The sequence below is a fragment of the Brassica rapa genome, chromosome A09 (genome assembly GCF_000309985.2).
Source record: "Brassica rapa cultivar Chiifu-401-42 chromosome A09, CAAS_Brap_v3.01, whole genome shotgun sequence".
Classification (NCBI taxonomy): Eukaryota; Viridiplantae; Streptophyta; class Magnoliopsida; order Brassicales; family Brassicaceae; genus Brassica; species Brassica rapa.
In genome coordinates this window covers 43,485,429-43,506,192 of record NC_024803.2, presented here as the reverse complement: position 1 = coordinate 43,506,192, position 20,764 = coordinate 43,485,429, and the positions used below count along the sequence as shown (strand labels likewise).

Below are 20,764 nucleotides of genomic sequence, written 5' to 3'. Positions count from 1 at the left end.
CTTTTGTCGACATCAATGTTTTTAAAACCGAACCAGATAAATTTTTGTGTCATGGTTCAATATGGTCCATTCAGGTTCATCTGAGTTTAATAATTTTATTAAGAATAACATCATGGTTGAACCCGGTCATCGAACCGGTTTTGAATACTCAAAACATCAAATATAGGAATCGAAAGAAAGCTTCATATAGAGTCATACTATTACACAGAGAACCAAGAGAGAGTAAGATAATAAGTACAGATGGAACAAGAGGGAATGGTTTATTTCTTGAAGTAATCTTCGGTCCTGCCCTTAAATCCTATTTGTCCGAAGGTGAGGCAGATGAAGAGGCCTAAGTGCCAGGTGATCAGCCACAACCAGAACTGTGACGTGAGAGCTGGAGGAGTTGGGAAGTGAGCGAGCTCAGTTCCTATGCTCTCAAAGAAGAGACCCGTCAGGCTCTTCCCGTTTATCGCCGGAATGCTAGACGGAGCTAGCCATCCGACAAGCCCGAACCCCACCACGTTCAGATCTCTCCTCAGCCAGTTCCTCTCAAAGCTTTTATTATTATGTCACACAAATAAAACTATTGGTTGAGAAAACAAGTTTTCTTTAGTTCAGTTAATATAAAGACTAAAGAGTAACATACCAAGTGAATCTTCCTCCTGATGCTCCGGCGACTTTCAGAGGGTTCTTTGCTCTTAATGTTGGTTTCAAAAAGGCTGAAAACATCACCAAAAATTACAAATCAATATATATTATATGTTTTAGTTCCATTATTCAGAATATGATCAAAAGAAAGACAAGAGTACATGAAGAGAGAGCTTTGGCCTTGATGGGAGAAACAGATGATCCTCCGAGACCTATCACTGTCGATGGAGCTGCAAATGTTGCTGCCATTTTTCTTCTTTGCTTCTTTCTCCCAGACCGATCTCCTTTGTTTTATTTCTAACATCCACAGAACATGAAATAGATTGGTTTTGTGGACGACATTAGAGATTTCGAGGATGGTTATCAGTCAATAGCTTTGTGACACCTCAGCATATTCTTTGATATTGTGGGTCCACCTCTTGGATAAGATAATTTCCAGATTTTTTTCTTGCAAAAAAAAAATCTATCAGAATTAGTTTTTTTTAAATAGTTTGCATCTGAGAGTATACTGTATGTGAATATGTGACTATCATAGTGTCATAATAAAATTGTAGGAATTATATAAATTTTAATATTCGTATTTTTTTTAATTAACAATTATCATAAAGTTCATTGTGACAGTTAACAACTTAACATGTTGTCTTTTGGTCACATGATATTGTCTAACACCAATAACAATAATAATTTCGTTATTTTCTTGATTTTAGTAGAAAACAAATAAAAAATAAATATATGGAGATTATAAGTTGTTGATGTACTCGAGCAAATCTCTTTCCCTTGTATATTACTGAGAAGCTTGAAAGGAGAAAAAAGTTGATGTATGATTAGGTTTCGTCATGTGCACTTTTCTATGTGACTCATTGCCATTTGCTTATACGTGCTTACTTGTTCTCATGTAACTGTGTTTAGGCTAGAGGAAAACGAAAAGCTTGTGTTGACTCCATTCGAAAAGAACCTCGACATCTGGAGACAGCTTTGGCGAGTGCTTGAACGTAGTGATTTAGCAAGTCCTTGGCAAAGTGTATTAACCCTCTCATTAGACGTCTTTGTTTATTTAATACTTGATTCTTTTTTTTTCCAGATTGTTATGGTAGTTGATGCTAGAGATCCACTGTTTTAACGTTGCCCTGATCTTGAGGTATTGCAACTTCAAACCCATGTGACACCATATCCCTGATCCATATCACTAACTTCAAGATTCTTCCTAAACCCAAACCTTACGAGCGTCAGTTACGTCCCCCTCACGCTGCTGAGCTGCTGAGAGCTTACTGCGCTTCTCTCGGCTACCTCGCCTCTAGTGGACTGCCTGATGAGACCAAAGCTGCGTGGGGGATTTTGAAAGATTACTTGGGAGGTATAAGCTGCCGCATTTCGCAATGCCGCCGGGGATGATGAGTGAGGAGGAGAAGGGAGAGGTACACTAGTGCTGAAACATGTCCAGATGATGAGGATGAGGAGGAAAGCGAGGAGGTTCCTGGTATTGATGATGTGCTGGATGATCTGAGCTCGTTTGATGTGCGAATGGGATTGCGTCTTCGAAGGAAGTGGCGATGAAGAAGGAGAAGGCGTCGCATAAACAGCATAAGAAGCCACAGAGGAAGAAGGATAGGAACTGGAGAGTTAAGAACGCTGAGGATGGTGATGGGCCTCTTGTTAGAGTTTTTCAGAAACCTGCTGACACAGGGCCTCACATTATGCGGTGATTAGTGACAACTGACAAGTAACCAAAGATATTATGTTCTAAAGTTTATGTGATACAGATGAGTTGGTGTATTATCAATCTAAGATACTTTTTTGTCAACAGATACTTAAAAAGTTTTTATTTTTTATTTTTAAAGTTTTGTTAATTCTAGTTATTTAAGAGCTTTTATACTGTAGTTTTGCTTAATATAGATTATGTTTTGATTAGTAATATGAGTTATATTTTTATCTTAAATTATTGATAAAATTGAATTTGATTCCACAATTTTTTATTGTTTTTACACTAAAATAGTCGTCTCATGTATTTTTATAACTTACTTGACAAAAAATACTAATCAAATTTGTAAATTTAGCACATAATCTATATATTTAATCACATAAATTTTACTACAATTTACACCAAATTTTAACATTTGTTATAATTCAACTCAGATACTATAATATAGAGAAATTTTCTAAGATAGTTATTTTTAAGTTTTTGTCACAAAATAGCACATAATGAATAAAATGACCAAAATAAGTTTTATTAAAGGTCAAAAATATATTTTTACCATATGATTAACTAATCCAAATTTAGGGTTTAGAGTTAAGGGGTGGAGTTTTAGGAATAAAGTTTTAAATTTTAAAAAATAAAAAATAAATATTAAAAATTTTAAAATAAGATTATTTTGGTCATTTTCTTTCTCGAAAATTATTTTTGTGAAAAAAACTTAAATAATGATTATCTAAGAGAATTGTTCTACTGTATATTTTCAATCAACTATTGAGTTAAATTTTGGCTTTAACTTCATCTCAGCAGTAAGAACATATCGATATTGATGAAACATATCAAAATCTAATATTGTAAAAATTATTTTTGTGGTCCAGTGGTAGTAGATGTGCTTTGGATGCAAACACATTCTGGGTTCGATCCTCCTACTGCAAAACTAAGTCACATTGTTCTGTTCACCACGGCTGCGGATACGTCCGTATGAAAACCCAGAAGATGGCATGTCATGGACTGCACCTTTTATCCGGGGGTTAAGTATGTATTTTTAATAAGGGCAAATCTCCAAAATAGCACATTTCTAAGTTTATATCACAAAAATAGCACTCAAAGACTAAAATGACCAAAATAGCATTTTGTCTTTTGAAAAATTTAAATTATTTTATTTTTCAAAATTTGAAATCTTATCTCCAAAACCTCACTTCTCAACTCTAAACCCTAAAACCTAAATTCTAAATCCTAAACCCTAAACTTTAAACCCTAAACCCCCACCCGTTGAGTGCTATTTTTGTGACTTTTGGCCTTGAGTACTAGTTTAGGAACAAAAACTTGATTTAGTGCTATTTTAGTTTTTTTCTCTTTTAATTAACCTGGATTTAACCTTTTTTTTTAAATTTTTTTTTTATTAGTTTCTTAAAATAAAGTATAAAATGAATATTCAAAACCAAAAAGTTTCATATAACAGAACAGAATATCTGTTATTTCCACTTATTGGTTTTAATTTGGGCAATTGTCAATAATAGCACCTTTTGAAGTTTATGTCTCAAAAATAGCACTAGAAAGAGAAAGTCACAAAAATGACATTCATTAAAGGGTAAAATATCCCTAATACCCTTGGTTTAAAATTAAATAAATAAACAAAAATAAATAAAAAATTAAAATTAAAAAAATGAATTTTTTTTTTATAGTTTCAGATTATATGTTTTCAGATCCGAAATTTTTATAATTTTCTTTTTTCGAAATTTTTTATTTTTTTTTTATTTTTTCAAATTTTCTTTTTATAATTTAAAAAATACTTTTTAAAACTGTTTTTAAAATTTTATTTTTTATTTTATATTTTTTTTTATAAAATTTTAAACTCTAATTCCAAAACCCCACCCCTTAACTCTAAACCCTAAGGTTTGGATTAATTAAGCCAAAGGGTATAAGTGTATATTTACCTCTTTAATGAAACCTATTTTTGTGATTTTGAACCTTGAGTGCTACTTTGAGAACATAAACTTGGTTTGGTGCTATTTTAGTCTTTTTCTCTTTTAATTTCCCCAAAAAAAAATAATTGCGAGGGAGGAGGAAAGAGAAAAGAAACTCAATTAAAAAAAAAAACAAAAAGAAGGAAGAGACGAATTTCATTTTCCCGGATTCCGCGAATGTCTGCTTCGTTTTAATTTCCCTGGAAAATAAAACTGTTTCTGTTTTTCCAATAAGGCCCGAGGATCCGCACCGTGGGAAAAGCTAGGGTTTCGATTTAGAGATGTTGATCAGAGACGCGGCTCTGTAGCTGTATCGATCGAAGCTAGATTTACTTTTTTTTTTCTTTTTTTTTTTGAAATTTAATTTCCTCATTAGGTTTGATAACAATAATGGATGAAGATTCGTCTATGCTCCCCGAGACCGATCAAGATCGGGACTCTCGTAGCCCCGACGAAGCCCAATCTCCGTTGCCTATGGAGAGGGAGGCGAATCGCGACGAATCGGATTCGGGATCGGCTCCCGAAGCGGCGAGTTCCCAGGAGCAGCCGCCGCAAGTCGTTGGCCCGAGGTGTGCGCCGACGTACTCGGTGGTGGATGCGTTGATGGATAAGAAGGAGGATGGGCCTGGGCCTAGGTGCGGCCACACGCTGACGGCGGTTCCGGCGGTTGGGGAGGAGGGGACGCCTGGTTATATTGGTCCTCGTCTTGTGTTGTTTGGTGGCGCCACGGCGCTTGAGGGTAACTCTGGTGGCACGGGGACTCCGACTTCGGCTACTCCAAGTGCTGGCATTCGTATGTCTCTCTTGTTATTTGTCTCGTTATGTTTAAAGTGAGCTTCGTGTAGTAGCTAGAAATAACATTGGATGTAGAATAGTATTAGCCAATGTTTAGAAATCACTGGTTGATGGTTATGCGCCTAATAAAGAATTGTTAGACCAATTTTTTTAAACGCCTAGACCTGATTTTTAGAACACTGGTATTAGCAGTACTTAGATCTTGGATCTATAATTCCATTAGTCTGCTTATAGATTCCGTGTTCTAGTTCTTGCTGTTTTTTTGAGGTTTCCTAGACTTGCCCGGTTGTAAAATATAATTTGGGTGTTTTTTTCATGTGCAGGCCTCGCTGGAGCAACTGCTGATGTTCATTGTTATGATGTCCTTTCTAATAAGTGGACTAGGTAATGATAAAATGTTTAGTTTTTTTTTTCCTATATGTATATAAATGCATGAGATTTGTTCTTTTTATAAGTCTGGATACCAGTTGAACTGATGAAATGAGGTTACAGGCTTACACCATTTGGAGAACCACCAACCCCAAGAGCCGCACATGTTGCAACTGCAGTCGGGACCATGGTTGTTATTCAGGTAAGGGGAAAGCAATTATTATTATATTACGTTAATGATGTAAGCTTATCAATTGAAGATGATCATTTTAAGTCAGCTTTTGAAAGTGATTCTGAATTCTCTCTCTGGTGCAGGGTGGAATTGGTCCTGCTGGTTTATCGGCCGAAGATCTTCACGTTCTTGATCTCACTCAGCAACGGCCACGATGGCATAGGTTTGTAAATAAACCCGCCACTAGTGGCTATCTCGGTTTGAATTTCATTTTGTTAGTTTGTGTCGTGATATAGGCCATGTTCTCTTTTCAGGGTTGTTGTTCAGGGTCCTGGACCAGGACCGCGTTATGGACATGTCATGGCACTTGTGGGACAAAGGTATCTCATGGCAATCGGTGGAAATGATGGTATGCATTTTTCCTTGTTGGCTTATTCTCAATATTTTATGTTGGAGCATTATGTTCTCCTTAAAGGTCCTCATTCTGAACTTTTTATTAAACCATTAGGAAAACGTCCACTCGCTGATGTATGGGCCTTGGATACTGCTGCCAAGCCTTATGAATGGCGTAAGTTGGAACCAGAAGGAGAAGGTCCACCTCCCTGCATGTAAGTTTGAGTACATTCCTTTATAATTTTGTGATCTGCACTGGAGTACTAATGTTTTTGCTATTTGTACGTTGTACCTAGGTATGCAACTGCAAGTGCGCGTTCAGATGGTCTTCTTCTCCTCTGCGGTGGAAGAGATGCAAATAGTGTGGTAAGTGTGATTTTAGAATTTTGGCTTCTGCTTTGTGAGATGTGAATTGGAAAGTATTATATTTCTCTCCGAAAAATAAATTAAACAAGAGTTTGTGTCTAAACACAGTCTATAGTAGAACAAGCTTAACTTCTATCCCAGACTTTGTGAAGCTCCTAAGAAAGAAAACGAACTATAACTTCTATTGTCAACAAAGAAAAGATATTAGCAGTTAGTTGTTTATTGATGACCTTTATTTTGAGAAGATGTCATATTTGGGTAGAGTGAAATTTGAAACTCAGTGAACTGCCTTGGTCTTGAATGCTTGATTTGTTTTTGTAATTGATAGCCTCTGGCCAGTGCATATGGACTTGCTAAGCACAGAGATGGACGTTGGGAATGGGCCATAGCCCCTGGTGTCTCACCATCTGCTAGATATCAGCATGCAGCAGTATGGATCCTTCTTACTCTATAGTTCTCTTATCTGGCCTCATCAGAATAATTAAATTGTTTGATGGCTTATCTAGGTATTTGTAAATGCAAGACTTCATGTGTCCGGTGGGGCACTTGGTGGTGGACGCATGGTTGAAGACTCATCCAGTGTTGCAGGTTAGTAAACAACGAGCTGCACTCTGAATATCTGATCTGATGTTTGTGATGTTGGATGGTCGATGAGGGTATACTTATGTTTCCTTTATAATAGGTGCACCATGTTTAGTCTTCGTTAGGCCATTGTTGAAATGTGTCTCACGTGTAAACGAAAACTGTATAGCGGAATATGCTGTCAATTTTTTGCCAGTTGAGGTTGTTTTGGCAGTAAAATTATCACTGAAGGCTCTCATTTTTAGACGAGAGCTGTACATAATTTTTTTATACTAATGTGTGCACTGAGTGGATTTACAGTTCTCTGATTATTTAACCTATTGTCTTTGTACAGTCTTGGATACTGCAGCAGGTGTATGGTGTGATACGAAATCAGTTGTTACTAGTCCTAGAACTGGCAGGTACAGTGCCGATGCAGCTGGTGGTGATGCTTCTGTTGAGCTGACTAGGCGTTGTAGGCATGCTGCTGCTGCAGTTGGTGATTTGATATTTATCTATGGCGGTTTACGTGGAGGTAAGGAGAAAAGCTAGGCAAGACTTAATTCAATGTACCTAATTATGATCTGATAGTGTTAAGTTTCATAATTTCCTGCATGCTTCTCTATGAGGAGGACTGATTTCTATGATTGGATTTTTCACTGAATGTGGCACAATATACATCGTATGGCTGGTTTGTGACACTGTAGAATTACACTTTCTTAACTAGGTGCTGTTTTTTGGTTCAAATCTGAGAGATTATATCAGAATTTTTAGTTTTGGATTTCTCCAAAAGTTAGTTCCCTCCATCTTTTAATCTGTTGCACCTGTTCAATTTCAAAAGATGGCATCACAACAACTTAACTATCTATTTTTTTATACTTTAGGGGTGTTACTCGATGGCCTATTGGTTGCTGAGGATCTTTCGGCTGCGGAAACAACATATGCTGCTTCTCATGCTGCTGCAGCTGCAGCAACAAATTCGCCACCCGGTCGGTTACCTGGAAGATATGGTTTTTCAGATGAAAGAAATAGGGAGTTATCTGATTCAGCCGCTGATGGTGCCGTTGTGTTGGGAAGCCCTGTTGCACCCCCCGTAAATGGTGATATGTATACTGATATAAGCTCTGAAAATGCAGTACTTCCAGGAACTCGGTTAGCCAACTTCCTTAATATTGATTTATCTTGTGCTGTATTGTCAACACGGTGATGTTTGTAGTGACCTATCCAACACTACTTTGTAGGAGAACAAGCAAGGGTGTAGAGTATCTTGTTGAAGCATCAGCGGCAGAAGCTGAGGCGATCAGTGCTACGTTGGCTGCTGCCAAGGCACGGCAGGTCAATGGTGAAGTTGAGCTCCCAGATAGTGGTGGAGAAACTTCACCTAGTGGGACACCTACATTTTCGCTAAAGCCAGATTCTATGGGATCAACCGGTGGTACTCCCGCAGGAATTCGTCTTCATCATAGAGCCGTGAGTGCCGCCCTTATTGTTTTGAGTAACATCTAAAGTCTTTAAATATATAATTAACACCATGTTCCTTCAGTTACTAGTATTTCTTACCCAGGGTTTCGCGAGAAATGTATTTTTGGTCTATAATGGTTCTGCTACTATGTCAATAGGTGGTGGTTGCTGCAGAAACTGGTGGCGCCTTGGGTGGAATGGTTAGACAATTATCTATTGATCAGTTTGAAAATGAGGGACGACGTGTCAGTTATGGGACACCAGAAAGTGCAACTGCAGCAAGGAAATTATTAGATCGACAAATGTCAATCAATAGTGTTCCTAAGAAGGTAAAGATGTTTGTTCTTCACATGAAGTATTGCAATAAAATCTTGTGATCATCCTAGACGTGGATTAAAAATTACAGTAATACATTCAGTAAAATTTATGATAAAAGGGTACACATTGTGAAACGATGCTTTCTTGGTGTGGCATTGATTAATCGTTTGGTTGCATCGTTTGGTTGCAATGATAAAAACTGAAAGTATATATATATATATATATATATGTATATATAATCTCCTGGTTTGCGTATGTGAAGATTCCTTTACTTCTTCTATGTTGTTCAACTGGAAATTGGGTGTCTAATGTCTAAAGATTAACTTAGTAGTTGGCCAAGTGCCTATTCGGGTGTTCTAAAGAACTTTTTACTTCTGTATTAATAGGTGATAGCTCATCTTCTGAAGCCTCGTGGGTGGAAGCCTCCAGTTCGACGCCAGTTTTTCCTAGATTGCAATGAAATCGCTGATCTTTGTGATAGTGCAGAACGTATCTTCTCAAATGAACCAACTGTATTACAACTTAAAGCTCCTATCAAAATATTTGGTGATCTGCATGGACAGTTTGGGGATCTTATGCGCCTTTTTGATGAATATGGTTCACCATCTACAGCTGGAGACATTTCGTAAGTGCACCTCTAAAAATTCTGACATCGTAGGCTGCTACTTCTTTCGTTTTTACTCTCTTTACTGGGACATTGCTCATTCTGTTGTATAATTGTCAGATACATCGATTACCTCTTCTTAGGGGACTATGTTGATCGGGGTCAACACAGTCTAGAAGTAATCTCCCTTCTGCTTGCGTTAAAGGTAACTCTAATCGTATTATGTTAGTTTTGACTTGCTGCAGGTGTTATAGTTGCTTGACCGTAGAGGGTTTGACATTCTACTCTCGTTACTGCAGGTTGAGTACCAGCATAACGTACACTTAATTCGGGGAAACCATGAAGCTGCGGATATTAATGCCCTTTTTGGCTTCCGAATAGAGTGTATTGAGCGAATGGTAATGTATTCTGCTTCTAAATCTCTCGTTTCTGTTCCATGTTTAGTTGTCTCATACTGTGGTTGCTTTGCAGGGTGAACGTGACGGAATCTGGGTGTGGCACCGAATAAACCGTCTATTTAATTGGCTACCTCTGGCCGCATCGATTGAGAAGAAAATTATATGTATGCATGGGGGTATTGGTCGTTCTATAAATCATGTGGAGCAGATTGAAAATATTCAACGTCCAATTACAATGGACGCTGGCTCCATTGTGCTCATGGATTTGTTATGGTCAGTACATGTCTGTTGTAGGTTGTTCATGCTAGTTTTTTGGTCGAAGTCTGACTAGTTTATTAACTTGGAATTTGTTAGGTCGGATCCGACTGAGAATGACAGTGTTGAAGGTTTAAGACCCAACGCTAGAGGCCCTGGATTGGTTACTTTTGGGGTGAGTAATTTTCCTTTGTTTTAAATTTATACGTTGTTGTGAGTCTGTTTTTTTCTTCCTTGAATAAAATCTAGTTTCCTCCCAGTAACTTACCATATGGAGAAGTGTTAATTCCTTTTACATTTCTTTTTTACTTGTACTGTTATTGACCGACACTTGGCAATTGCAGCCTGACCGTGTGATGGAGTTCTGCAACAATAATGATCTTCAGTTAATTGTACGTGCACACGAGTGCGTGATGGATGGGTTTGAGCGTTTTGCTCAGGGGCATTTGATAACGCTCTTTTCCGCTACAAACTATTGTGGTATGTGCATTGACTCACTAGTGACATAATCTGATCAGATAGCTTGATGTGATTTATAATGTTTGGCTAATAAACTTACACTAACCTCAGGTACTGCAAATAATGCTGGGGCTATCTTGGTATTGGGGAGAGATCTTGTAGTGGTTCCTAAGCTCATTCATCCGTTACCTCCAGCAATTTCATCAACTGAAACACCAGAAGGACATACAGAAGACACATGGATGCAGGTTGCTAGCTATTGCTTCACTTACATTCATAGTTTGACATGAACATTGGTACTTAGCATGGTATTGCCTTTTTTTTGTGCAGGAGCTGAACGCAAATAGACCAGCGACACCAACCAGAGGACGTCCACAAACAGCAAATGACAAAGGAGGTTCTTTGGCGTGGATGTAAGGTAGAGACGAAGAGGCACTCGTGCCACATACATAACCGCAACCAAAACACTTGTAACATCTGTGCCTTCTGGTGTTCCTCTTGTGGTTTTTGTACAGAAAAGATGAGCAGTAGACGAAAGGGTAGAGAAGTCAGTTTTGGTGGTGGTTTAGTAGTGATTTGTAGAGTTTTATTCGTTCGGGCTTGTTAGTCCTCTCTTTCAATATCTTGTTTTCTTTTCTTTTTTCACTCTTATTGATTACCTTCTTCTTGTTTTGGTCTGTGGTATAGTTTCTTGGCGAGTGGGATATGAGTTGTTAGAACGGTAATGGTCGACATACATATCATCATCATCCGTATTAGGGTGTATAAGTTGAGGATTGGCTCTCTACTGTCTTTTTTTATTTATTCTGTACCAAGTAAACATTTGTGGTTTTTGTATTTTTTAAAAAACTTTCAGTTCATACATTTGTAACGTTTGTGTTTATAATATCATGAGACGAGGCGATCTAAACTTTGACAATATGCTTATAAATATCCAACGAATGTAACTTCAGAATACATTTATAAATATATAAATTCCAACGATTACATTTTTACCCGCAAAAAAATAACAATTACAGGAAGTGATATGATACAAGACGATAAGAAAGGCGATAAAATATCTGCTTCCCTTTTTTGGGCTTTTGGCTACTCAACCTAATCTTTAATCCTTCGTTATCGATTAAGCTGAGTGTTGTTTATCTCAATAGTTTCTCTTGGAGGTGTAGAAGACTTGATCGAGTTCCCTGGTGAAGAGTTCAGTCAGCGGGTGGTGAAAAATTGTAGTCCCCTTGATTGAAAAATTAAGGTTTAAAGAAGTTTTATCTGGTTCTGTTTTGGGGTTTGATAGCAGAGTCTGGTGAACCCTTAATCTCAAAGGATTTGAAGTATGGAGCCTTCTCTGAATAAGGCGATGCTTGGTATGACTCTGGAGGAGGATGAAGAGCCTTATACTATTCCTGACCGTCCCGAGTTCTATTCCACGGAGAGAAATGTTTTAAGTTTGGTGGGGCGTTTCCTCAACCCTCAATGCCAAGATATGACGGATCTGATCCTTGACATGCCAAGGAAGTGGCAGTTATATGACAGGGTTAGAGGAGTAGCCCTTTCTAAAGACAGGTTTCAGTTTATCTTCAAATATGAACATGATTTGATAGATATTCTGAACAGAGGAGTTCACAGTTCTAACCAGTGGTCGTTAGCGATGGAGAGATGGGTCGAGAAACCTCCGCCTGATTATTTGCAGTTTATTGAGGTCTGGGTTCAGATGAGGAACATTCCGGTGAACCACTATACGAAGGCGGCGCTTACAGATCTTGCAGAGTTTGCTGGTCAAGTCATCGAAGTTGCTTTTGATCCTAACAAACCGCAGACCAAAGATTATATTCGAGCAAAAGTCAGGTTTGATGTATCTAAGCCTCTCAGACGCTTTAAAACAGTTAATGTTCCAGGTGGTGAGGTTGTCAAAATCTTGTATGATTATGAGAGACTTCAAAAGAGGTGTTACACTTGCCAAAGATTGACTCATGAACAGAGCTCCTGTCCTCTTTTCCAAGCAGCTAAAGCTGCTACTGTGCTTAAAGATAAAGGAGCAGTGGGCCTTCAGAAGCATTTTAGGGAGCAAATCATAAAAGAGGATGATCCTCTTTTTGGAGTGATCTTGGAATCACAAGTTGGTATTAATCCACAGAATGGGCGTCCAAAAATTGCGGAGGAAGTGTTAGAAGGTATGAGACAGTATTTGATGGCTGCTGAAGGAGTAGAGAAAATGGCAAGAAAAGAAAGAATCAAGTGGTCCCTTAAAGAAGTGGAGCAGGATCCGATAGCTCAGAAAACCTTTCTCAGGCTTGAACCGGCTCCTATTTTCACTTCTGATCTCGATAAGGGTAAAGGCATTGTCTTTGATTTCCAGAAGCAAAAAGAAAGTCCAAAAGATGTGAACTCTCTTGGAGGTAGCAAGCTTATGGCATCGGCTATCAGGGCTGGTAATGCGATGTCTTTGGAGCCTACAAACTTGGGTGTGGTGTCCGAGGATGCTGCCTTTTCGGAATCTGCTACTGATAGTTGGAATCCTGGAGGTCTGACGGGTTATAACAGTGGCATCTTTGATGCTTGTTCATCCGGGACCAAAGGGAGGAAAACTTACCAGCGGAGGAGGCCGGGTACTTTTGTGAGAAAGGCCAAAGGAAAAACATCCAAGGTTGAAGATTCTAGAGAAGGTAAGATGAAAGATAAAGCTCCAGCGGTTGCAGAGAAAAGAAAAGGTTTGAAGGATGTGGAGACATCTCAATACTCACCAAGGTTTAAGAAACCATCGGTGGTCCCAAATGAGGGACCGCCCAATCTCTGATATGACTATGATCAGTTGGAATTGCCGAGGCGTGGGCCGTGCACATGACTTGGTGATTCCAAGACTCCGGGAGCTGTGGAAAGATCATGCTCCCGATGTTTTGTTTTTGATGGAAACTAAAAATGGAAGGGATTCGTTGGTGGATCTTCAAGAGTGGCTGGGGTTTGATAGAATCATTACGGTCAACCCCATTGGGTACAGCGGAGGTCTAGCCCTTTTTTGGAAGAACTCAGTTAGGCTGGACTTCAAGTTTGTAGATAAGAATGTGGTAGACTTTCATGTACAGTCGAGTAATGGCTCCTTTTTTGTTTCATGCGTTTATGGTCATCCTGTATATAAAGAAAGGCCAAGAGTATGGGAAAGGCTGACAAGAATAGGGATTAATCGCAAAATCCCTTGGTGTGTTATGGGTGATTTTAATGCGATAAGACACAATGGAGAAAAGCTTGAGGGCCCGAGAAGAAGTGAAGCGCATTTTCAGCCCTTCAATGATATGATTCAAGCGAGTGAACTGGCTGAGTTGCCCTCTTTTGGGAATGAATTCACGTGGGGAGGTAGAAGAGGTGATGTATGGATTCAGTGCAAACTTGATAAGGCTTTTGGGAATAAAAACTGGTTCTCTTTGTTTCCTCAATCTTCTCAGACATTCCTAGATAAAAGAGGCTCTGATCATAGACCAGTTCTAGTCAGACTCTTAGCTGGAGAAGCTCAACACATTGGTAGATTCAGATATGATAGTCGTTTTCTGAATAATGCTCATGCCAAAGGTGAAATCAAAAAGGCGTGGATGAGCTCTCACTGGTCTGAGCCATCGTCAGTGTCCGAGAGGATTCTCAAAGTGAGGAGAGGTCTTAGTAAATGGAAAAAGTCTCAGAACTTAAATGCTAGAGACAAGCTGATTCAATGCCAGGTGGAGCTGGAAAAGGAGCAATCTGAGCCGTCGCCATCGACTCAAAGATTAGCTTACCTTAATAGACTGCTGGTTATGGCTTATAAGGAGGAAGAAGATTTTTGGCGCCAAAAATGCAGAGATAAATGGGCCATCTGTGGTGATAGAAATACCAAGTTTTACCATGCCTCGGTGAAGGCAAACAGAGCTAGAAAAAGAAATTTGAAGCTTGTGGATGATCAGGGTATAAGCCACTTCTCGGAAAGTGCTAAAGGAGAAGTTGCTTCAGCTTATTTCCGTGAGCTCTTCAAATCATCAAACCCCGATAGCTTCCTTCAATTCTTTGAAGGCTTTTCCCCATCTGTCACTCCGACAATGAATGAGCTCTTGCTCAAGGACGTCTCCATTGCTGAGGTTAGAGAAGCTGTTTTCGCCATTAATGCAGCTAGTGCTCCAGGACCAGACGGGATGACAGGAATGTTTTTCCAAAAAAATTGGGATATTGTTGGAATTCAGGTAACTGAAGAAGTTCAGAGATTCTTCAATGAGGGTACCTTACCAAAAGATTGGAACTTCACTCACTTATGCTTAATTCCGAAGATCATTGATCCCCAAAGAATGGTTGACCTTAGGCCAATAAGTCTCTGCTCAGTTCTATACAAGATCATATCCAAAATCATGGTTTGGAGATTGAAGCCTCTCCTACCAGACATCGTCTCTCCTACTCAGTCGGCGTTTGTAGAAGAAAGATTGATCTCGGATAACATTCTCATCACCCACGAGATGATCCATAGCTTGCGCACCAATGACAAGATTTCTGACAAGTTCATGGCGATAAAATCTGATATGTCAAAAGCTTATGATCGAGTCGAATGGTCTTATCTAAAAGCTTTGATGCAAGCGATGGGGTTTCATGGAGTTTGGATTGATAGAGTGATGGAGTGTGTCTCTTCGGTTACATATGCGGTTCTGATTAATGATCAGAGTTATGGGAATATTGAACCAGGGAGAGGGCTCAGACAGGGAGATCCTTTATCTCCATTCTTATTTGTCTTGTGTACTGAGGGACTTATTCATCTGATCAAGAAGGCAGAGAAGGATGGTAGGCTAGAAGGCATTCAGTTTGATGAGAAAGGACCGATGATTCATCATCTTTTATTTGCCGATGATAGTCTTTTTGTGTGTAAAGCCTCCGATGATCAGGCTGCAGTCTTGATGGAGATTCTGGATAGGTATGGGAGAGCAACGGGTCAAAGATTAAACCTTGAGAAATCTGCGATAACCTTCGGGAAGAAGGTTCCAGTGGAAAAGCAAACCAGCATAAAAAGAATCACTGGCATAGAGAAGGAGGGAGGAACTGGGAATTATCTTGGGCTGCCAGAATGCTTCAGCGGCTCAAAAACGGAGATGCTTGCCTATATCTATGACAGACTCAAAGCTAGACTTTCTGGATATTTTGCGAGACTACTCTCTCAAGGAGGTAAAGAAGTGTTACTTAAAGCAGTGGCTATGGCAATGCCTGTCTATGCCATGTCTTGCTTTAAGTTAACAAAAATATCTTGTGAAAATTTGACTCAAGCAATGGCATCTTTTTGGTGGGATTCGTTAGAGCATAAGCGCAAAATCCATTGGCTGAGCTGGGAGAAATTGTGTTTATCCAAACAACAAGGTGGCTTGGCATTTAAAGATATTCAGACTTTCAACCAAGCTCTTCTCGCCAGGCAAGCTTGGAGGTTACTTGATCAGCCTGAATCTCTCTTTGCCAGGGTTTACAAGAGTCGATACTTCCCTGATGGTGATTTTTTAAATGCTAAGATGGGAGCCAGACCATCCTATGGCTGGAGAAGCATTCAATTTGGGAAGGAACTGTTATCCCGAGGTCTAAGAAAGCAGATTGGGAACGGAAACTCAGTCAGCGTGTGGATGGACTCTTGGATTGTTGGTGAGATAATGAGAAGACCCCTCATGAAGAACATAATTGTTGACTTAGAGCTAAAGGTATCTCATCTCATCGATGGTGAAACCAGAACTTGGAAGAGATCGGTGCTTGAAGAGCTATTCTTTCCTGATGATATAGACAGCATTTTGAAGATGAAACCAGTAGTGGATGATGAAGATTATTGGACTTGGTGTCACAATAGAAATGGAGTGTATTCAGTGAAATCTGGCTATTGGATGATGAACAATGAGAAACATTCGGGTCTAATCCAAGAAGCGTCATTGTTTCCTTCGTTGAATCCACTCAAAGAAGCTGTTTGGAAGGTTAAAACAGCTCCCAAGATTAGAATATTTATGTGGAGAGCTGTCTCCAATGCCATTCCGGTAGGGGAACTGATGATCAAGAGGGGAATGAAATTGGATCCTTGCTGTCAGTTATGTGGTTTTGAAGGTGAATCGGTTAATCATTTGATCTTCACTTGTCCTTTGGCTCGCCAGGTTTGGGCTCTGTCTCTCATTCCTTTACCTGAAAATGGGTTTGATATGGATTCTTTCTATTCAAACCTTCACTTCTTGTTAACGGGACTGAATGATACAAATTCTACTAAAGAAGCAAGAAGGCGTTTTCCATGGTTTATTTGGCATTTGTGGAAGAATCGTAATGTCTTTTGGTTTGAGGGAAGGAGATTCAATGCTTTTGAGATTGTTCAGAAAATAATGCATGAAGCAGATTCATGGTTTTTAGCTGTTGAATTGGAAGAGAGTAGATTGGAAGAGGAGAAAAGGGTGGAGCAGTCAGTGATTCTCAAATGGGAACCTCCTCAAGTTTCTTGGTTAAAATGCAATATTGGAGTGAATTGGAGGAAGGAAATTGCTTTAGGAGGAGCGGCATGGGTTTTAAGGGACTCAGAAGGGAAGGTGTTAATGCACAGTAGGAGAGCTTTTACTGGTCTCAACAACTTGAATGAATTGAAGTTTCAGGTGCTTATGTGGGCGATTGAAAGCATGGTAAGCCATAGGCTTAACAGGGTGATCTTTGCGATTGATGATGACGTGATAGTTAGTGCGGTCTCAAGACCAAAAGCATGGCCATCTTTCAAAGGGATGAGTGCTGTTATCTTGTTTGAGCTAAGAAAGATTGAAAGGTGGAGTTTTTTAAAAGAAGTGAAATTCAGGAATAGAGGTGCATTTCTCATTGCTCAAAGTGTTACTAGGGACCTTAGGCTCCAGTCCTATGTTGCAGCAGGTTATCCTTTTTGGTTGCAGGACGTCTTTGAAAATGAGAAACGTTTGGCCTCTCTTTGACTTGAAGTTGTCTCCTTCGAAAATTTTTTGGTACACTAAAGACTTTGGAGTGTTAGTTTGTCCTTGGTTTAGAATTGCTTTTTGTGTTGGATCCGTGTAAAGGAGGTGTTTGCAATGTTAACCTTTGTGATATATGAAACTTCAGATGACAAAAAAAAAAAAAAGAAGTGATATGATACATATTACAATCATACAAACTACAAAAACCAACCATATAGTTTCCAGCTCTCTAGGTATGATGACTTTAATGAATACTTGCTTTTATTGGTTGTCATTGCCAAATCCCCCACCAGGCCACCACTGCGCCTTATAGCTCATCCTACACGAAAACGGTTAAGATGATTCAGTACTAAAACGCATAAAGCATTTAAAAGTGGTTGAATAGAAAACCACTTAGTTTACTTACATGGTAATCGTCCATGTAACCACGTCGGTGGTGCTGCAAAACAAAACGTTTATACTTAGTCACTCACTTATATTCCAGAACTAACAGTGTTGAGAAGGAGAAAGAAAACTGTAGAACTGAGTTGGTCTCATTGAGTATGTACCCGTTTGTAACGATGCCTCCTGTCCCTGTGTCCATACCGGTCACCCCTCTCTTTTCGTCTACGTTCCCCTTCTTCTCTTGCTATCCTAGCTTCCTGCAATCGTCAAATTGTATGAGATCATGATTAAGATAAACAGAGAAGATTTTAAAAGCAAGTAAGGACTTGTTTTGAAAACTACAAACCTCATCTTCTCTAGCTTTTTTTTCTTTCTCAGCTTCCGCAAATAACTCCTTCTCAGACTGGTCAGAAGAGTATATATAAGCACATCAGATTACTAATAAGACATTTTCTATAATAAAATCATGCAGAAACTCATTTAACTTTGTCTAAAAAGAAGCAAAAAGAAGGTATCCCAAAGGCATGGAGAAGCCTACCTCTCTGTGCTGAGCAAAATAGTCATCCACCATGCTCCTTGCATATTCCGGGTCATCACTGATCAATATATTGTCAAATATTGAACCAGCCTTCACCTGCAGTATTAACAACATCAATTTCTCAATCCAGCTGTGCATTAGATTGACTATCATATAAACTAACTATCTGGTGATGGATTGATTAATAATATTGATAGTTAATTATTGGATGGAACTTAGAACTTACCTGCCATACTTCAATGCCTGCATATCTTATAGGCTTCAGAACATAAAGATCTGGATCATCTTCAAACTCTGAGGAAAACAAAAACAAGAAGCTCAAGCTTAGCATTAACAAGAAGTAATCTACCCCATTTGCCAAAAGGTATCCAAAACATTAAATAGAAACATGCCTGGATTATCTATCCATGGGTTCTTCCATTTTCCCTTGTACTCCGGGTTCTTGATTTTCTGTAATGTTTTGATAACAATGTAAAATGGTGTAGAAGACAAATTGGGTAAATCTATATAACCATTGATGAGTGTTCAGTCAAGTACCTTTGCTTTCCAAGAACCTTTGTAGGCAGGGTTTGGGATCTTTGGTGGTTCCCAGTGACCATTTTCTTCCTCATCCCAGTCCTCAGGCTAAAAAAATTGAATAGAAAAGATCATAAGACTACTACTAAAACACAACTACAAAGCAAGAAATTAAAGAGTCCACTTCAACAGTACATACCTCTTTAGCTTTTTGGTCTGGAATTTCGCGTGGGATCAAATCATAACCCTGGTCGCAAAAGAAAGGAAGAATCAGTTGCATGAATCAAACTAAGAGTTAGCAGTATGTGAACTTAATAGCTTTCCCTCAGTACATATAGTGTCTTCTACATTGCTACCATGTTTACTAAAGAAGTTACCTCAGGTTTGACATCCTCAGGGTCATCAATATACTCTCTGTCATCCCAGTCCACTGGCTGCAAATAAAAAAATAGTAATCCATTTTCTCATTTAGCAATCCACATTTGTATTTAAGAAAGAGTCTTGGAAACATTACAAGCAAAGCAAATAGTGTTACCTTCTTTGCATTTTTGACCTTTATCTTCCTTGGAGGAAGGATGTCCCAGTCTGTGTACATACTACCAAACTCCCTCTCTTTATTATCAACTAGAACGCTGTAAGAAGCATCAGGCCGCAGAATAAATGTGTAGAAGTGATTTAACTTGTCGGTTTCACATTCCAAATCCTTTTTAATTGGATAGTTCTGTCCCTGGTATGAAAGAATCACATGAAGCTTCTTTGTCTGCGTGCCGCATATGTCTGGTCCAAACATTAGACTGCATAGAAAAAAGAAAGCACTAATGAGATTCCCCAAACACAACTAACTGGACCTGATAAAAATGAATCCGAACCGAACCGAATCTGACAACTTGACTAATATTGCATATAATTTGGTAAACAACATCCGATAAAAATGAATCTGAACTAAACCAACACTTTCATTGTTCTTTCTACTACGGCCTCATAACTACACCAAGGCAACTTGACTAAGTTTGCATATAACCTTCTAGGAGCTGAAGTTCAGTACAAGAAGGCATTAAGGGATTAACCTGTAAGGAGTGTCACCACCAAATTGCTTCTGGTTAACGTAGCCAGAGAGGAGCTTGATGTAAGCGCCACCACATTCAATGTCTTGTTCGATTTTGACTGAGTACTGGACAACAAGTGTCCGGTTCTTGTTGCTAAACTCTGGAATCTTTGCAGATATCGCATAATGCTTGGCATCATTATATGTCTGAATACCTAAACACACAAAAAAAAAAATTCATTAAAGTTAAAACCAAATAAAGATTCTATTGACTCACTCAAGTCAACTTCAAAGAACATAGCAAATAACTTAAACACTGAAGCATGATGATCATAGGACAAGACAACGAAAGGAAGTACCTTTATTGTCAGGATCGCCGGGCCATTTACCGGCGGTGTGCTTAAAGGTACCGGCTTTGCCTTCGTTTCTCTTCCAATCAGATAAGACCCACCTGCTTTTCCATCCACCTGAACACATCAGACTTAAGTTAGTTGCAGATATCTATAAATAGAAAGCCTAAAGGTGGAAACTTTTTTTTTAAAAAAGAGACATAGAAAGAGTGTTGTGATACTACTTCACCTTCGAAATGCTCCTCTAAGAAGATCTCTGAGAAAGCTAATGGAGTGAGAGTGAGAAGAGAGAAGATGAAGATGCAGAAAGACTTGAGCTTGTTTTGAGGCAATCCCATTTTTCTTCAGAATCTCTTGACATGGCTGGGGAAGTTGTGATTTGAGCTTTATAGCAAGATGAGCATTGACCCCATGGTCGTTTCGTTTAATTACAATAACACCCTTAACGTTTTGTATACTTCTTTCGTCTTCCATCTAAGTCTTGTTTTTTGCTTTTCAAGTCGTCGCATGGTGGACTGTGGAATGTTCAAAGTCGTTTTTTCAGCGTAGGGAGTGGGGCAAAATGACACGAAT

General features: G+C 39.0%; 4 protein-coding genes and 1 long non-coding RNA gene across 9 annotated transcripts; 3 read left to right on the top strand and 2 right to left on the bottom strand.

The window, feature by feature from the left end:
- Window positions 1–79: 79 nt before the first annotated feature.
- On the bottom strand, window positions 80–13,854 carry LOC103843400 (photosystem I subunit O). 3 transcript variants are annotated; one of them, XM_033279543.1, is made up of 4 exons: window positions 1,847–1,859; window positions 792–911; window positions 629–701; window positions 80–537 (listed from the first exon to the last, which is right to left on the bottom strand). In XM_033279543.1, exons 2-4 carry the CDS (start codon window positions 877–879, stop codon window positions 261–263), a joined length of 438 nt encoding a protein of 145 aa, XP_033135434.1. In that variant the 5' UTR covers window positions 880–911; window positions 1,847–1,859; the 3' UTR covers window positions 80–260. The 3 variants fall into 3 exon arrangements, with proteins under 3 accessions (XP_033135434.1, XP_033135436.1, XP_009118377.1); XM_033279545.1 differs by having other exon boundaries at window positions 1,852–1,857; XM_009120129.2 differs by lacking the exon at window positions 1,847–1,859 and adding an exon at window positions 13,840–13,854 and having other exon boundaries at window positions 82–537.
- LOC117128066 lies at window positions 918–2,505 on the top strand. Its single transcript, XR_004451218.1, has 2 exons — window positions 918–1,622; window positions 1,712–2,505. It is a non-coding gene; the product is annotated as an uncharacterized LOC117128066 (long non-coding RNA).
- LOC103843399 (serine/threonine-protein phosphatase BSL2) lies at window positions 4,372–11,302 on the top strand. Of its 2 annotated transcripts, XM_009120128.3 has the most exons (22): window positions 4,678–5,080; window positions 5,406–5,466; window positions 5,575–5,653; window positions 5,767–5,846; window positions 5,938–6,032; window positions 6,132–6,231; window positions 6,313–6,382; window positions 6,711–6,812; window positions 6,889–6,970; window positions 7,299–7,478; window positions 7,828–8,095; window positions 8,185–8,413; window positions 8,563–8,733; window positions 9,109–9,347; window positions 9,447–9,531; window positions 9,626–9,724; window positions 9,798–9,997; window positions 10,079–10,154; window positions 10,324–10,459; window positions 10,550–10,686; window positions 10,769–10,856; window positions 10,954–11,302. In XM_009120128.3, exons 1-21 carry the CDS (start codon window positions 4,678–4,680, stop codon window positions 10,853–10,855), a joined length of 2,979 nt encoding a protein of 992 aa, XP_009118376.2. In that variant the 3' UTR covers window position 10,856; window positions 10,954–11,302. The 2 variants fall into 2 exon arrangements, with proteins under 2 accessions (XP_033135428.1, XP_009118376.2); XM_033279537.1 differs by having other exon boundaries at window positions 4,372–5,080; window positions 10,769–11,302.
- On the bottom strand, window positions 11,084–20,670 carry LOC103843398 (calreticulin-3). 2 transcript variants are annotated; one of them, XR_004451214.1, is made up of 15 exons: window positions 20,421–20,670; window positions 20,201–20,308; window positions 19,864–20,056; window positions 19,332–19,590; window positions 19,174–19,230; window positions 18,996–19,043; window positions 18,818–18,904; window positions 18,673–18,730; window positions 18,507–18,574; window positions 18,281–18,376; window positions 18,089–18,145; window positions 17,907–17,999; window positions 17,765–17,797; window positions 17,532–17,677; window positions 11,084–11,463 (listed from the first exon to the last, which is right to left on the bottom strand). XR_004451214.1 is itself a non-coding variant. In XM_009120127.3 (14 exons), the coding sequence occupies exons 1-14, from the start codon at window positions 20,527–20,529 to the stop codon at window positions 17,666–17,668; spliced, it is 1,278 nt and encodes a 425-aa protein (XP_009118375.1). In that variant the 5' UTR covers window positions 20,530–20,670; the 3' UTR covers window positions 17,450–17,665. The 2 variants fall into 2 exon arrangements, 1 of the variants encoding a protein (XP_009118375.1); XM_009120127.3 differs by lacking the exon at window positions 11,084–11,463 and having other exon boundaries at window positions 17,450–17,677.
- Window positions 11,766–13,226, top strand: LOC103843524. Its single transcript, XM_009120262.3, has one exon. It carries the CDS (start codon window positions 11,766–11,768, stop codon window positions 13,224–13,226), a length of 1,461 nt encoding a protein of 486 aa, XP_009118510.1.
- Window positions 20,671–20,764: the final 94 nt, after the last annotated feature.

Excerpts from the sequence above, each read along its gene's own strand:
- LOC103843400 (XM_009120129.2), bottom strand. The coding sequence starts at position 879 with ATGGCAGCAACATTTGCAGCTCCATCGACAGTGATAGGTCTCGGAGGA. Across the intron at positions 702-791 it reads GGCCAAAGCTCTCTCTTCAT|CCTTTTTGAAACCAACATTA; the intron begins GTACTCTTGTCT and ends TGATGTTTTCAG. Across the intron at positions 538-628 it reads TCAGGAGGAAGATTCACTTG|CTTTGAGAGGAACTGGCTGA; the intron begins GTATGTTACTCT and ends TAATAATAAAAG.
- LOC103843399 (XM_033279537.1), top strand. The coding sequence starts at position 4,678 with ATGGATGAAGATTCGTCTATGCTCCCCGAGACCGATCAAGATCGGGAC. Across the intron at positions 7,479-7,827 it reads CTATGGCGGTTTACGTGGAG|GGGTGTTACTCGATGGCCTA; the intron begins GTAAGGAGAAAA and ends TTTATACTTTAG. Across the intron at positions 10,687-10,768 it reads CAGAAGACACATGGATGCAG|GAGCTGAACGCAAATAGACC; the intron begins GTTGCTAGCTAT and ends TTTTTTGTGCAG.
- LOC103843524 (XM_009120262.3), top strand. The coding sequence starts at position 11,766 with ATGGAGCCTTCTCTGAATAAGGCGATGCTTGGTATGACTCTGGAGGAG.
- LOC103843398 (XM_009120127.3), bottom strand. The coding sequence starts at position 20,529 with ATGGGATTGCCTCAAAACAAGCTCAAGTCTTTCTGCATCTTCATCTTC. Across the intron at positions 19,231-19,331 it reads AGGTCAAAAATGCAAAGAAG|CCAGTGGACTGGGATGACAG; the intron begins GTAACACTATTT and ends TTTTATTTGCAG. Across the intron at positions 18,905-18,995 it reads CAGACCAAAAAGCTAAAGAG|CCTGAGGACTGGGATGAGGA; the intron begins GTATGTACTGTT and ends CAATTTTTTTAG.